This window comes from Bactrocera neohumeralis, chromosome 4 (assembly GCF_024586455.1).
Source record: "Bactrocera neohumeralis isolate Rockhampton chromosome 4, APGP_CSIRO_Bneo_wtdbg2-racon-allhic-juicebox.fasta_v2, whole genome shotgun sequence".
NCBI classification, from domain to species: Eukaryota; Metazoa; Arthropoda; class Insecta; order Diptera; family Tephritidae; genus Bactrocera; species Bactrocera neohumeralis.
The window spans coordinates 42,204,878-42,218,509 of record NC_065921.1 but is presented as its reverse complement, the minus strand read 5'-3'; the positions used below and the strand labels follow the sequence as shown (position 1 = coordinate 42,218,509).

At 40.8% G+C, this 13,632-nt stretch overlaps 2 protein-coding genes and 1 long non-coding RNA gene across 3 annotated transcripts; 1 reads left to right on the top strand and 2 right to left on the bottom strand.

The window, feature by feature from the left end:
• Positions 1 to 209: 209 nt before the first annotated feature.
• Positions 210 to 568, bottom strand: LOC126755890 (uncharacterized). Its single transcript, XR_007666526.1, has 3 exons — positions 507 to 568; positions 308 to 443; positions 210 to 254 (listed from the first exon to the last, which is right to left on the bottom strand). It is a non-coding gene; the product is annotated as an uncharacterized LOC126755890 (long non-coding RNA).
• Positions 569 to 9,401: 8,833 nt separating this feature from the next.
• On the bottom strand, positions 9,402 to 11,224 carry LOC126755886 (fructose-bisphosphate aldolase-like). The gene is made up of 4 exons (XM_050468606.1): positions 10,506 to 11,224; positions 10,260 to 10,446; positions 9,658 to 9,857; positions 9,402 to 9,587 (listed from the first exon to the last, which is right to left on the bottom strand). The coding sequence occupies exons 1-4, from the start codon at positions 11,112 to 11,114 to the stop codon at positions 9,492 to 9,494; spliced, it is 1,092 nt and encodes a 363-aa protein (XP_050324563.1). The 5' UTR covers positions 11,115 to 11,224; the 3' UTR covers positions 9,402 to 9,491.
• A 735-nt stretch (positions 11,225 to 11,959) lies between these two features.
• On the top strand, positions 11,960 to 13,534 carry LOC126755887 (cyclin-H). The gene is made up of 7 exons (XM_050468607.1): positions 11,960 to 12,124; positions 12,198 to 12,394; positions 12,454 to 12,655; positions 12,717 to 12,821; positions 12,891 to 13,014; positions 13,081 to 13,192; positions 13,288 to 13,534. The coding sequence occupies exons 1-7, from the start codon at positions 12,008 to 12,010 to the stop codon at positions 13,412 to 13,414; spliced, it is 984 nt and encodes a 327-aa protein (XP_050324564.1). The 5' UTR covers positions 11,960 to 12,007; the 3' UTR covers positions 13,415 to 13,534.
• Positions 13,535 to 13,632: the final 98 nt, after the last annotated feature.

The following is a 13,632-nucleotide window of genomic DNA, read 5'->3' as shown; positions in this document are numbered from 1 at the left end:
CTTCCGGAGATTCCACTTGAAAGTGTTGGCAAATATTGTGCAATGCGCAACAAGCATTCACAATTTGCGTAGCCTTTTCAGGAGTGTAATGTAAACCTCGTACAGATAAAAGACATCGAAATCTACTCTTGAGTACACCAATTGTTCGCTCTACAATATTCCGGACCTTTGAGTGTACTGTATTGTAGCGTGCTTGGGGTGAAGAAGGCGATAAGGCGTCATTAAAAATTTGTGCAGAGGATAGCCAGCGTCGCCTCAGAAATTACATTACTCCACTTATTTAGCAATAAATACGATAAAGTCTTACCCAAGATCCAAGTGTTATTCTGTATGTTGTTCTGTAAATGCACTTTCAAATCGCTAACATTGAAAACAAAAGAGTCATGATTTGCGCCTGCATGCCTAGCATCCACATACCGAATAGACATTTTATAATCACAAAGCTAAACATTTTAAGATTTTGTTTTTTCATTTTGTTTCTAATATAATGCAGATTTTATACATACAATCATCACGTTTAAACTGTAGTAGCCCTTTCTGTTAAGATAAAGATGTTGCACTTCTTTTCTAGGTGAAATTATGCGAACATGAGTTCCGTCGATGCAACTACTCCCGGGAAAGCACTTTTTGAATAAAATGAAACTTTTGAAGCGTTTTGCTCCTCCTCAGTCATTTGAATTTTAATCCATTGGGCACAAATATGTACGTTGTTCAATTATATTCATAACCTCTTTAATTACTAAAGATATCGTAGGTTGCGCCAACCCAATGTTAAAATCATTTCCACTGCATTTTTGATAACCACCGTCAGCAAGGAAACGCAGAGTTGCGCATAATTTTAATATAGGAGGTATGGCCGTTCCTCGCAGACGTTAGTTAATCGAAAATAACTTATGAATCTGTAACAAATATTATTAAAAAGCAACTCAATTGTGAAAAAACTATGGCTTACTTTGCATTTGGAAGCTCCAATGGATTTGAGTGATCACGAAGGCTTTTTCGTATACGTAGCACATCAATTTTGCCCCCAGTATTTTCGTCATTGTAATATAAATCAAAACTTATATCCATTTTTTATTTATTGTTTATTATATATGTTTACTCACTTTTTCGCCAGCGACAACTGAATTCAATTGTTTAAATATGTCGTTTACAAAATTTTAGCTGTTTCACTATCTGTCAAGTTTCACTTTTTTAGGTTGGCAACGCCAATCATACTTCGACTGAACTTAGTTGAAGTTCGCAATACCGAAAAAGAGTTTGGTTGATCTGAAGTTGAGTTGCCTTAACTTCAATTCGACCAAGTCGGGTTGAAAACCGCAATAGGGGCAGAAGTCTTTTGGCCATTTCTTTATGCAGTGTGAAAACTATTCCCAGTACCCATATAACGGTTATGTTGAAAATGACTAAAAGTTTGTTAACTCAATAAGTAAAAGCGTCAGAAACGTTGAATTTGACACCCAAGATGGTAGGGAAGTTCTCCAAAGGAGCCGGTGTCAGAATTGGACACTAGGTGTGGAATCCTATACCCAAGAACCTACTTAACCGATTTGAGTCATATTTTGTACATGATATTAATTTGACTTTCTCATATTAGCTTGTAAAAAGGGACAAAAACGTGCTACAGCCACGCCTACTTTCCATATACCACAAGTTTTACGTTTAATTTAACTCCATTTAATTTTTGTTTATATAAATCCAAAGCCAATCACGTTATCGAAGTACAACTTTGCAAACAAAGTGTATTTAAGCTATGTGATCTCACATCCAAAATAGTCGAAATCAGGTCATAATTACCAGATGTAGAATATGCCAGATGCAGAATATGAGGACCTCAGAGCCCATGGTTAATATACGTTAATAAGATAGCTAGGTAGGTAGGAGTGCAGCCCTGTTATCTATGGGGCTCAATTAGCACTTGATGTGCCATTTTGATACACTATTCGTAGAACCTCCTGTATCTGCTGTTACGTTTCACCTTCTTTCTCAAACCATTTTGAGGTTTCGATGAAACTACTTATGTCTGATATGCTTTTAGTGGAAATCCATTCAAGGTTTGGTGCTTGATGGATTCCAAGTTTTTTGTGTCGGATCTGTGCTAGAGCTGGGCATTCGCAGAGAAAGTGGAAAATTGTTTCCTTATTCCCTGCTACTCCGCAGCCTCGGCAGATGTAGTTGCAGGGCATACCCATTTTGGACGCATGTTCCCCAAATGGCCAGTGCCCTGTTGTGGTAGTTGTTACTCAGTAGATACTTTTTCTTGACCTATTTAATAAGTCGTTGGTTCTTTTCCTGTCATATGTTGGCCATAATTGTTTAGTTATGACGCATTTTGTAATGTTTTTCCACCTGTTATTTGCAACTTATTGAAATTGTCTATTGATCTCTCCTCTGATCGATCCTAGCGGGCTTGGTATTAGCTCCGCCTCGGATTCGTTGAGGAAAGCTCCTGCCTTTGCCAACTCGTCTGCACTTTCGTTACCGAAAATGTTCCTTTGGCCGGGAACCCAGATCAAGTCTAGTTGGAGCTTGTCTTTTATTGAGCTTAGTGCTCTCTTGCAGTTGTCAACTATGGTGGAATTTGTCATGGGTGAAGACAAGGCGATCGACCACTACACGTGCGGGTTGGGATAGATACCGAGAGTTGAAGAGGGAAGCGAGACGCATTTGCAGACAGAAGAAGAAAGAGGCCGAAATGCGTGAGTACGAAGAACTTGATAAGCTGGCCGACAGGGGTAATGCTCGAAAATTCTACGAAAAAATGTGGCGGCTTACAGAAGGTTTCAAGACCGGAGCATACTCTTGTAGAACCCCCAAAGGTGATCTAGTCACTGATGCCCAGAGCATAGTTAAATTATGGAGGGAACACTTCTCCAGCCTGATGAATGGCAGTGAACGCACAACTCCAGGAGAAGGAGAACCCGATTCCCCAATCGATGACGATGGAGCAGACGTTCTATTACCCGACCATGAAGAAGTTCGAATAGCAATTGCCCGCCTCAAGAACAACAAAGCGGCAGGGGCCGACGGACTACCGGCCGAGCTATTCAAACACGGCAGCGAAGAACTAATAGGGAGCATGCATCAGCTTCTTTGTAAAATATGGTCGGACGAAAGCATGCCCAACGATTGGAATTTAAGTGTGCTATGCCCAATCCATAATAAAGGAGACCCCACAATCTGCGCCAACTACCGTGGGATTAGCCTCCTCAACATCGCATATAAGGTTCTATCGAGCGTATTGTGTGAAAGATTAAAGCCCACCGTCAACAAACCTTATCAGTGTGGCTTCAGACCTGGAAAATCAACAACCGACCAGATATTCACCATGCGCCAAATCTTGGAAAAGACCCGTGAAAGGAGAATCGACACACACCACCTCTTCGTCGATTTCAAAGCTGCTTTCGACAGCACGAAAAGGAACTGCCTTTATGCCGCGATGTCTGAATTTGGTATCCCCGCAAAACTAATACGGCTGTGTAAACTGACGTTGAGCAACACGAAAAGCTCTGTCAGGATCCGGAAGGACCTCTCAGAGCCGTTCGATACCAAACGAGGTTTCAGACAAGGCGACTACCTAGAGAATTCTTCTACAAGAATACGGGAGCATGCGGGAATATACATAAAGCAACTATATTTACGGATAGCCAGGCGGCGCTCCTTGTCTTCTTCTTCTTCTTAATTGGCGTAGACACCGCTTACGCGATTATAGCCGAGTTAACAACAGCGCGCCAGTCGTTTCTTCTTTTCGCTACGTGGCGCCAATTGAATATTCCAAGCGAAGCCAGGTCCTTCTCCACTTGGTCCTTCCAACAGAGTGGAGGTCTTCCTCTTCCTCTGCTTCCCCCGGCGGGTACTGCGTCGAATACTTTCAGAGCTGGAGTGTTTTCATCCATCCGGACAACATGACCTAGCCAGCGTAGCCGCTGCCTTTTAATTCGCTGAACTATGTCAATGTCGTCGTATATCTCGTACAGCTCATCGTTCCATCGAATGCGATATTCGCCGTGGCTAATGCGCAAAGGACCATAAGTCTTTCGCAGAATTTTTCTCTCGAAAGCTCGTAACGTCAACTCATCGGTTGCTGCCATCGCCCAAGCCTCTGCACCATATAGCAGGAGAGGAATTATGAGCGACTTATAGAGTTTAGCTTTTGTTCGTCGAGAGAGGACTTTACTTTCATGAGGACTTTACTTTAGAGTCATGTGTAGAAGTTCACGCAAGTGAGGAAAGTTCTCTGATCGCCATTCACTTGGGAGTGGCCAGAAACGATTCTTTTACACATGGCTCAAGCAGATCACTACTTCCGGTCTTTGGCCAAGTATCCTCTGGGTAGCCTAAGAACATCCGTTCGAAGGCGAGCTAATGTGAGAAGGCGAAACATCCCCTGCATAGGGTTTTTTTTTCCCCCAATGAAAAAGAAAACACAGCATCGGATGAGAGACCCCCCTTTTGATGACGACCAATTATAGCATTTACTTCTATGTTATTGAAGGCGCCCTCTATGTCTAGAAAAGCAGCCATGGTGTATTGTTTGTGGTGTAGTGATTTTTCAATTACACTTATCACCTCGTGAATGGCAGTTTCGGTTAATCGGCTCTTTATGTACGCATGTGACTTCGATAACTTCTCCACCATTATTGTTCTTACGTGTAAATCTATCAGCCTTTCTAGTACCTTCAGCATAAAGGAGGTAAGGCTTATAGGTCTAAAATCCTTGGCATTCTCGTGTGTTCTTCTGCTTGGTTTTGAAAGCAACACAACTTTACTTCTTTTCCAACTTCTTGGCATGTAAGATAGTTGAATGCTAGCTTTGTTTATATTTTCAAGCCTTTGAACCATTGGTTCTGCCAGTTTTTGCAGCATTATGGGCATAATCCCGTCAGGACCTGCCGCTTTAAATGGTGCAAAACTATTTATGGCATATTTGATTTTGCTTTTGTCTACTATTTGGCTTCGATAATCAGCTGCGTTTAACGGTGGTTCTGGTTGAACCCTCGTTGAAGGTGTTTGCTGACTCCCGGGGAAGTGCGTTGCGTCTCCAGAGACTCTTTTGCCGAGGAAGTCCAATCTCTTCCCTCCGCCCTAATTTAGGCAGTATTAAAATGATCTTTGGATAGCATTTTACTCAGCCTAGCGGTTTCTCTGCAACTTTCTATCGATGTGCAGAAAGATCGCCATGAGTCGTTTTTAGCTTTCCTGACTGCTTTTTTGTATCTTTTCATAATATTTTTATATGGCTACCAGATTTTGGTTCTAAAACTCTCATTGAAAGCTTTCCTTAGTTGTATTCTCAAATTCTTGAGTTCACTGTTCCACCAAGGAAGGAAGGAAGAACTGTTAGCGGAGTGGATTTATTGAAAGTTGTGGTTAAGATTTTTTCCAACTTCTCTACATCTGAATCTACTCTTATTGCCTCCCTTTTCAAGGCATTTTGTTGCTATACTGTTAAATTTTTCCCACTCTGTTCTTCTAGGGTTCTGGTATGTGAGAGGAGCACTGTATTTCTCGCGGATGCTGAAGAGTATCCAGGAGTGATTCGACATGGAAGGCTGATCGGATACCATCCAGTTATCCACAACGAGACTGTCTGTGTCTGTTGATAGCTTGAGGTCCAGTACTTCCTCCCACCCCGGAAACCTATCAGAGCTTGGGAAAATAAAGGTTGGCTTATCGCCCTTGTTGCATATACTGAGATTACTATTCAGAATATACTGCAAGAGTGACTCACCTGTGGTGTTAATACTGGAGCTACCCCATACAGTGTGCCTTGCGTTTGCATCACATCCTATTAGGACAAATTCCTTCGGGTTTTCCTCTACTAGTCTTGTGAGCGGGGCCGGTGGTATGTCTTCGTCATGGGCCAAGTAGGCCGAGACCAAGAAGAAGGGCTTTTCCTTCTGTTCCACCTTCACCACTGTGATATCTGCTGTGCTGTAATTAGGACAAAGAAATGCAATTATACTTCCATTAATAAGAATGCATGCCCTGGGTTTACCTTTGTTCCGTGTGTAAAAAAGGTTGTAGTTGCTGCTGTTTAGCCCTTTAATGGTGTCTTCATTGACCCAGGGCTCCTGTATTAGGCTGATGTCGATGCCACCCTCGTTCATGAGGGTTGTCAGATTTGCTGTAGCACTCTTCGAGTGCTGCAGGTTTATCTGTACGCATCTTAAGTTGTTGGGCATCTCGGGTTTCTTCGATGCCCAAATTCCTTAGCAACTGGCTGACGTCTTCCGTGTCGTCTTCGTCAACCGCTTTGTCGCCTTGGAAGATTTTAAGTCTGGCCTTGCGAATTCCGAAGCTGATTTTGTAGTCAGTCTTCTTGAGAGCCTCAATGGACTCATCGCAAATGGCCACGAGTATTGGTCTACTTGCTTTATTTGGTTTTTCCTCCTTGATCAGCTGCCACTCATCTATACCAGGTATAGATTTGTTTTGCAGCTTGATGCACCTTAGGAGTTTTTCGCCTGGCTCCTCTAGAGGGGGTAGCCAAATGCGAGTACGAGGTCGCTTCGGAAATGGGGGCCTTCAAAGGCATTGCTGATTTTGGCAGCACTACCCGTCAGGAAATCTAGCGAGGCCTGGTCCGCGTACTTGATGACCCTGTAGCCCCTGAGGGCCTCAGAGGAGTCAAACTCCGGGTGAGGATCCGCAGGATTGTCGAGTACATACTCGACAATCTGACGTCGATCTCCACTCATCTTTCCTGTATAGTGCTCGGGGAGGACGAATTTCCATCTATGATGGCCACTTGCAGGCTATCCCTGGCTACATCGCAGAAATGCCTTGCCGTTGTTATGCTGCTGTGTTCACCTTCACTCCGCCTAGGTTTTTTGGGCAGAGTTTCTTGTATTTCTGTGATAGAGCGATTCCTTTTTTGTGAAGTGCTTTCTTGTTTGCTCTCTTCTAGAGGTTTTGATTGCTTCCTTTTCAGGTAGCTTTCATATTCCTCTACTGTTGATTTGAGACGCTTTGTTTCTGCCTCATCACCTGGGATACCGGCTGCCTGGTCTTTGGCTATCTTTCCTAGTATGAAGACTTCCCTCTGGTAACGGTTTTTTCTCAGCTGATTCTGGGATTTCTTGCGCTTCTTTTTGTTTTCTCCGTTAGTCGCCAGTGCACTTTGGTTGGTGCTCACTGCAGCTTTGGAGGTGGCACTTCCTCCCTTAAATTTGCAGTTTTCACTGCTGTATCTACCGGCATACTTTGGGTGGTATGTCCGGCAGTACTCTTATTCGTCTTCTGGCTGGAGGGGAGTAATTCGTCCTCTTCGCATTCCATAATGGGATTCCTGTAATTCATGTCCTTAGTCGTCGTTGTTGTCGTCAATTTGGTTGTTGTTGTTGCTGTTGTTGAGTTATTGTTTACGTTCATTTTTGTTCCCACGAGTAAGCCGGAAAGGGTTGGTCACTCGTCCGCAGAGCCGGTATGCCGGTAGGCTTTTATACCTCCGACCTCGCCCGGGCATCGGAGGGGACTGTTCGCGATTAGTTGTTTATTACCCCCCGCATAACCATTCAGTTCTCGGCACGGGTACCTCGACACCTTGGCTTAAGGTGGTGTTGATGCGGGTATCCTCATACTTCCACAATAGGAGATGGGCGTAAAACCTAGGGTTTATTCATCCATATCACTATTGTGGGAATTAAGAGGTGTCCCTCTTAGTTCGTTATATTTGAGTGCGTTTCCTTTGGGATGCACGCTTTACTCTTACTTAAGCCCCTTCGCCACGACAAGGCGACCAACTTCAAAGAGGAAGTTAATAAGATACCGAATATGCATACCCAAATAACAGTTAATGACGTTAGAAGACTATTTGTGGAAGACACCTATTCATTTTTGTAGTATAATGTATTGAGACTCACACGTAAATATCATTAACATCACTTATATGAAGGAATACTGTCGCAAAAAATAATGAGATAATTCCGAAAGTACATTCTATGACATTATGTATGGAACTCGATTTCTTTTGCATGGCTACCACGGGCACGCCTGCAAAAGTCCAGACGCTGAACCCAATTTTCGACGGTTTGCAAGTATAAATCGGCCGATACTGCTGCAATTTCACTTTCGATATTCGTACGAAGTTTCATCAATCGTCGCTCGCTTGTTGGCATAGATCATAGACTTTACGTAGCCCCACAGGAAATAGTCTCACGGCGTCAAATCGCACGACGGAGCGGCCAATTGACTGAACCATTTCGTGAGATAACACGTACGCCAAACTTAGTTTTCAATAAATCGATTGTGAAATTCACAGTGTAGCTTGTGGCGCCGTCCTGTTGGAACCAAATATTGTCAAAGATCATATCAACCAATTACAAACCAATTAGGGCCTAATATATTATATAACGTGCCGGTCTTGATCATCATGGAAGAACTACGGCCCAATGACGCCGCCGGCTCATAAACCGCACCAAACCGTAATTTTTCAGGATGATATGGTGACTTATGGAGTACGTGCGGATTTTGCTTATTAACGAAGCCATTCAGCCAGAAAGGAGTCTCATCGCTGAAAATGATTTTTCGTCGAAAATCCGGATCATTTTCAAGTTGTTGCTCAGCCCGATTCACGAATATACGACCATTCCGGTGGTCGACCGAATTCAGTTTTTGCACCAATTTGATCTTATAAGGATGTAGGGAAAGATCTTTTACAAAATTCGCCACAACGTCGTCACAGAGATGCCCAACGATTGAGAGACTGATTTGGGTCTTCCTCAATTGGTGCGCTAGCGGTAGCAATATTCTTGACACTACAGCCACTTCTTTGTCTCACTGGCACGGGAACATTTTGTAGTGTGCCTGTGAATTCAAAATTTATTATGACGAATGTAAATAGGACGTAGCGCTCTTAACGTTGAGGTCACTGATTCTGAATTTCGGTAGTAAATTTTAATAATTTCGACTAGTTGTTGGATCGTATATCTTTTCATGACGAAATGGCAAACCTTACTGAAGAGGAATGTCAAAAGAACGGAAAAATATGGCGTCGTTTGCTGTTCCTATTGGTCTACTTTTACAGCGTTCCTATTGAAAATCCTGTTATTTAGTTTTTAGGAGTAATAAATTTTGTTGACGTGGTTTAATATTTACGGTGCTATGAAGCGTCTGCAGATCTCGATTTTAAGAAAGCTATAAAGATAAGGGCTAGGTAGAGATTTATCCCAATTTTTACTTCCAGAAACATACAATTCAATTCAAAGCACAGTCAAAATCAGTCATGATAAAAGATCCTACGGCATAAAGCAATAAAAGTATGTAAAGGTGTGTGTCTATGCTAACAACGTGGTGTCCATAACACTCGGAAATAAACGATCGTCGCTGATACTCATCATTTAATTCTTTATAAATACTTGGTTAAAAAAGTCGTTGTTGTACATATATTCGTTTCAGGTAATACAATTTTTATTGTTCCAGTTTCTTAGTGCTAAGGCTTAAGTATCGTCAAAATATCTGCTAATATGTGATGTGTCATTCTCAGCTTCTTAGTATTTGTGATCGGCTACAAATAAACTTTGTTCTGCTTTAAAGGGTGGTATGGAACCCGCAACATATTTACCACTTCTGGCCAGTGAACTCGCCTGTAAGAGTAATCAAAGATTTCGAATTAATAATATGTTTTATGAACCATTAAATTCAGCATTATTTTACTTTAGCCCTCTTCTTAAGCTCGGCTTGACCAAGTGGTATGTTTTCTTTTTTGCCAGCCCAAGCTGCCATCGCCGATGCTTGTAGGGCACGTCCATAAGAGAATGAAAGTTCCCAAGGCCGTTTCAAGTTTATAGTATTTATTGCATTTAAATGCACTGTAGCCTCTTCCTCTGATTGACCGCCGGAAAGGAAAACGATACCTTAAAATAAATAGAGATAAAGTCGATCAATAGTTAAGGACACGTATGTAAAACTATAATTGATATCCGGAAATATCTCTTTGAAATATCGAAAAATAAGCAAGAATAAGTAAGTCAGGGAAAGTTAGTTCCCTGAAGAGATCGCTTCATGCATCATAAGGGGGGAAAATAGACGGTCAAAGTAATGATAGAAAAGCATCCTAATACAATATTTAACGGTAATATCTTGTGGAAATTCGTACACGGACCGTAAGTTGTTTATAAAAAGTGTCTAGATAAAATATTTTCCGCAAATAATATGAGTAAGGTAATGCTCTGACCACAGTATGCTCGGAAAATATCTAAGATCCAAAATTTACTAGATATGGAAGAACTTAGTCGTCATAAATCTTGTGTTCATACCTGGTACGGCAGCTGGTACTGCTCTAAGAAAACTTTGCACAGTTACATAAGCTACTTCCTCAGGTGAATTCTTTCGACAAGAGCTTTGACCAGGTAGTATCATATTCGGTTTCAGCAAGGTGCCCTCCAAGAACACGTGATGATCATTCAATGCCTTGTATTGAGCGGCCAAAACAGTTTCCGTCACCTTTTTTCCATGAAAATAGTTAAAATATGGAAATATATGTGTGTAGAAATATCGCGTACCTTTTGTGCTCTAATTATATCATGATCTCCATCGACCAGAACTTCTGGTTCCACGATCGGTACAATACCCTGCGACTGGCATATCGAGGCGTAACGCGCTAGAATATTCGTATTCTCCATGATCGCCTGATAGGAGGGTGTATGTTTGCCGATCTTCAAAACACAACGCCATTTCGCAAAATCACAACCATCCCTTTTGTATTTGCCACAACGGCAGTAGAGATCATCAAGACCCTCTGTGGTGCCCTCATCCAAGGTACCAGGCAACGGTACAATGCCTTTGTCCACTTTTATACCCACAATTATGCCACGATGTCGCAGCAAATCCCCAAATGTCTTGCCATTATCTGCTTTTTGGTAGAGAGTTTCGTTATGCAATATAACACCCGATATGTAGTCCTGTAGGTTTTCGGTCGTAAACATGAGTTGTCGATATTGACGTCGATTTTCTTCGGTGTTTGGTAAATTATATGGTGAAAATCTCTTTTCCATGGAGCCGGGCGATTCGTCGGCCGCCAATATACCTTTGCCCGGTGCCACGATCGCATTGGCGATGCGTCGGAGCTCTTCTTGTAGTGCGCACGGTATGTATTGGTAGTTGGTGCCCATTTGTTAGATAACTAAGAATTTTGTAAATTTGCCAAAGTATTTTGAATTTTATTAAAATGTGATTGTTTATTGCATTAAAATTTGATGTTTCGAAAAAACTATTATTTATTTTTTTAATTATTTGAACGAACAGAAGGTGGCCGAATTCAAAATATTTAATATTTTTAATAAATCAAAATTGATAGTATAAAAGAGTAGACTGGTTTCATTCCAACGACAGTCCGGCCTTCGTAACCGGAACTGACCCTGATTTATATCCGGTCAAGGAGTGTCAATTCGGCGGCTTTGTCCAAATGGGGAGATTTTCTGTTCTTGTCGCAACAATTGTAACAACATCAGCGAGAGTGAGCCCGAGCACTCTCTAGCAAGTTTTCCTTAAAAGTGGTATAAGCGATATTATCCAAAGAGAGCCACAAGCGAGGAACTCCGAGTTGTCATTAAAAAGATTGATGGTCGTTAATGGTTGGGCTTAAGAAGGCGTGCAATGAGAATATTTTTGTCATTCTATCACGTTAAGTGGTACAACGAACAAAATATCTCTATAACGGATCAAGTTATAAAATATATTCAATTTAATTATTATAAATTAATTTTGGCGTGTGGGCGTGTGATTTACTGTCCCGATTACTGTATGAAGTAGCAGGTTTCATCGGTAAATAATAAATTTCTCGCTTAATATAAATTGAATACCGATAATTTTTCAATTAATTATTTTAATTAAGTTAAGTTGCCAAGTTATTTTTCAGGTATTCTGCATTGTGAACCTGACTGCTGCAAATACATTTGATAAATCAATTTTGTTTCGTTTAAATCACTCTGTACTCAGGCACGTCATTGTAACCGCCAATAAAAGAAGAGGAAGCAGCGTAAATAAATTGTAGTCGGTTGAAGAAATGTTTCCTTTAAGTTCGCAAAAAAAATTTTGGACTTTTGCAAATGAACAACAACTTAGTGAATTACGTTTGCAACAAAATGTTAATTATATCAATACTCATGGCGCTGAAATGAATGTAAATGAATATACAAGACCAACAAATACGATTTGTACCTAATTGAATATCGTTTATTTTTTCGCACTTGTAGCAGGAGCAACGTGAAGCTTTCTTCCTGATGCCTGTGGAAGAACGTGTACTAATTAAGCAATATGAACTGTATTTAAATGATTTCTGCCGCCGCTTCGAACCGCCTATGCCAAAATGTGTTGTCGGCACTGCATTCCATTATTTCAAACGTTTTTTTCTGAACAACACACCAATGGATTACCATCCTAAAGAGATATTGTGAGTTTGGCATACAATAATAACAGCTGTCATATTCATAAGTAATTGTTTTATTTCAGAGCCACGTGTGTCTATTTAGCCTGCAAAGTTGAGGAGTTCAATGTATCCATTGGTCAGTTTGTGGGTAATATAAAGGGTGACCGGAATAAGGCAATGGATATTATACTCTCGAATGAGTTGCTCATGATGCAACAACTCAATTATTATTTGACTGTGCATAATCCCTATAGGCCGGTCGAGGGATTTCTCATCGATATTAAGGTTCTGCTATAAACAACTATGTTGCTGTTAGGTTTGTTAATGTTTTAAATATAATTTATAGACTCGCAGCAATATGTCGAATCCCGAACGTTTGAGACCACACATAGATGAGTTTATTGAAAAGACGTTCTTCACAGACGCTTGTCTGCTATACGCGCCGTCACAGGTAATATCTGCAGTTTTGCAAACAAATTGCTTTGTGTGCATATAAACAATTGCATTTGTTTTTATATAGATTGCACTGGCAGCTGTGCTGCATGCCGCTAGTAAAGAACAAGAAAATCTAGATAGCTATGTCACTGAAAATTTATTTGTGGCGGCGCGTGATAAATTGCCCGCGCTCATAGAGGCTGTCCGCAGTAAGTTTCGTTTTGTTGTTTTCTTTATTCATTCCATGTTTTATTGATTTAATAATAACTCTTTAGAAATACGCTTTATGGTTAAGGCATACGAGCTGCCATCGAAGGAAAAAGTAAGAATGATTGAAAAGAAGCTGGAAAAGTGTCGCAATCAAGAAAATAATCCTGACAGTCAAATGTGAGCATATGCGACTTACAATAGGAATATTTGCTATTTTGATCTCTAAAAACTTTTTTTTTTCTAAATGCCTTTTTTATATTTAAACTTTGCAGCTATAAAGAGCGCATGCGCAAAATGCTTTGCGACGATGACTTGGACCTTCCCTTAGATTCATCATATCACGTCGCAGACTCTAGTGCAGACATGTCTATGCTTAATATGAGTCAAGAATCTGTATGATTTACAATTGAGTGCTTTATTATTAGTTTTTTGCGGTGTACTGTTATTGTTAATGATAAAATAAAGAGACTAAATCGAAAGTGACAACAAAAAATAAAAAAAAAAAATAGTTCATTAAAACTGTAAAATTGAAGAAAGAAGTAAATTTATCAGTCATTTAATCAGAATAATGCGTTTTGAAATTTATTTGTTTAACACTTACGTTCTTTCATACACGT

Excerpts from the sequence above, each read along its gene's own strand:
- LOC126755886 (XM_050468606.1), bottom strand. The coding sequence starts at position 11,114 with ATGGGCACCAACTACCAATACATACCGTGCGCACTACAAGAAGAGCTC. Across the intron at positions 10,447-10,505 it reads ATATAATTAGAGCACAAAAG|GTGACGGAAACTGTTTTGGC; the intron begins GTACGCGATATT and ends CATGGAAAAAAG. Across the intron at positions 9,858-10,259 it reads AGTACCAGCTGCCGTACCAG|GTATCGTTTTCCTTTCCGGC; the intron begins GTATGAACACAA and ends ATTTATTTTAAG.
- LOC126755887 (XM_050468607.1), top strand. The coding sequence starts at position 12,008 with ATGTTTCCTTTAAGTTCGCAAAAAAAATTTTGGACTTTTGCAAATGAA. Across the intron at positions 12,395-12,453 it reads TACCATCCTAAAGAGATATT|AGCCACGTGTGTCTATTTAG; the intron begins GTGAGTTTGGCA and ends GTTTTATTTCAG. Across the intron at positions 12,656-12,716 it reads GATTTCTCATCGATATTAAG|ACTCGCAGCAATATGTCGAA; the intron begins GTTCTGCTATAA and ends TATAATTTATAG.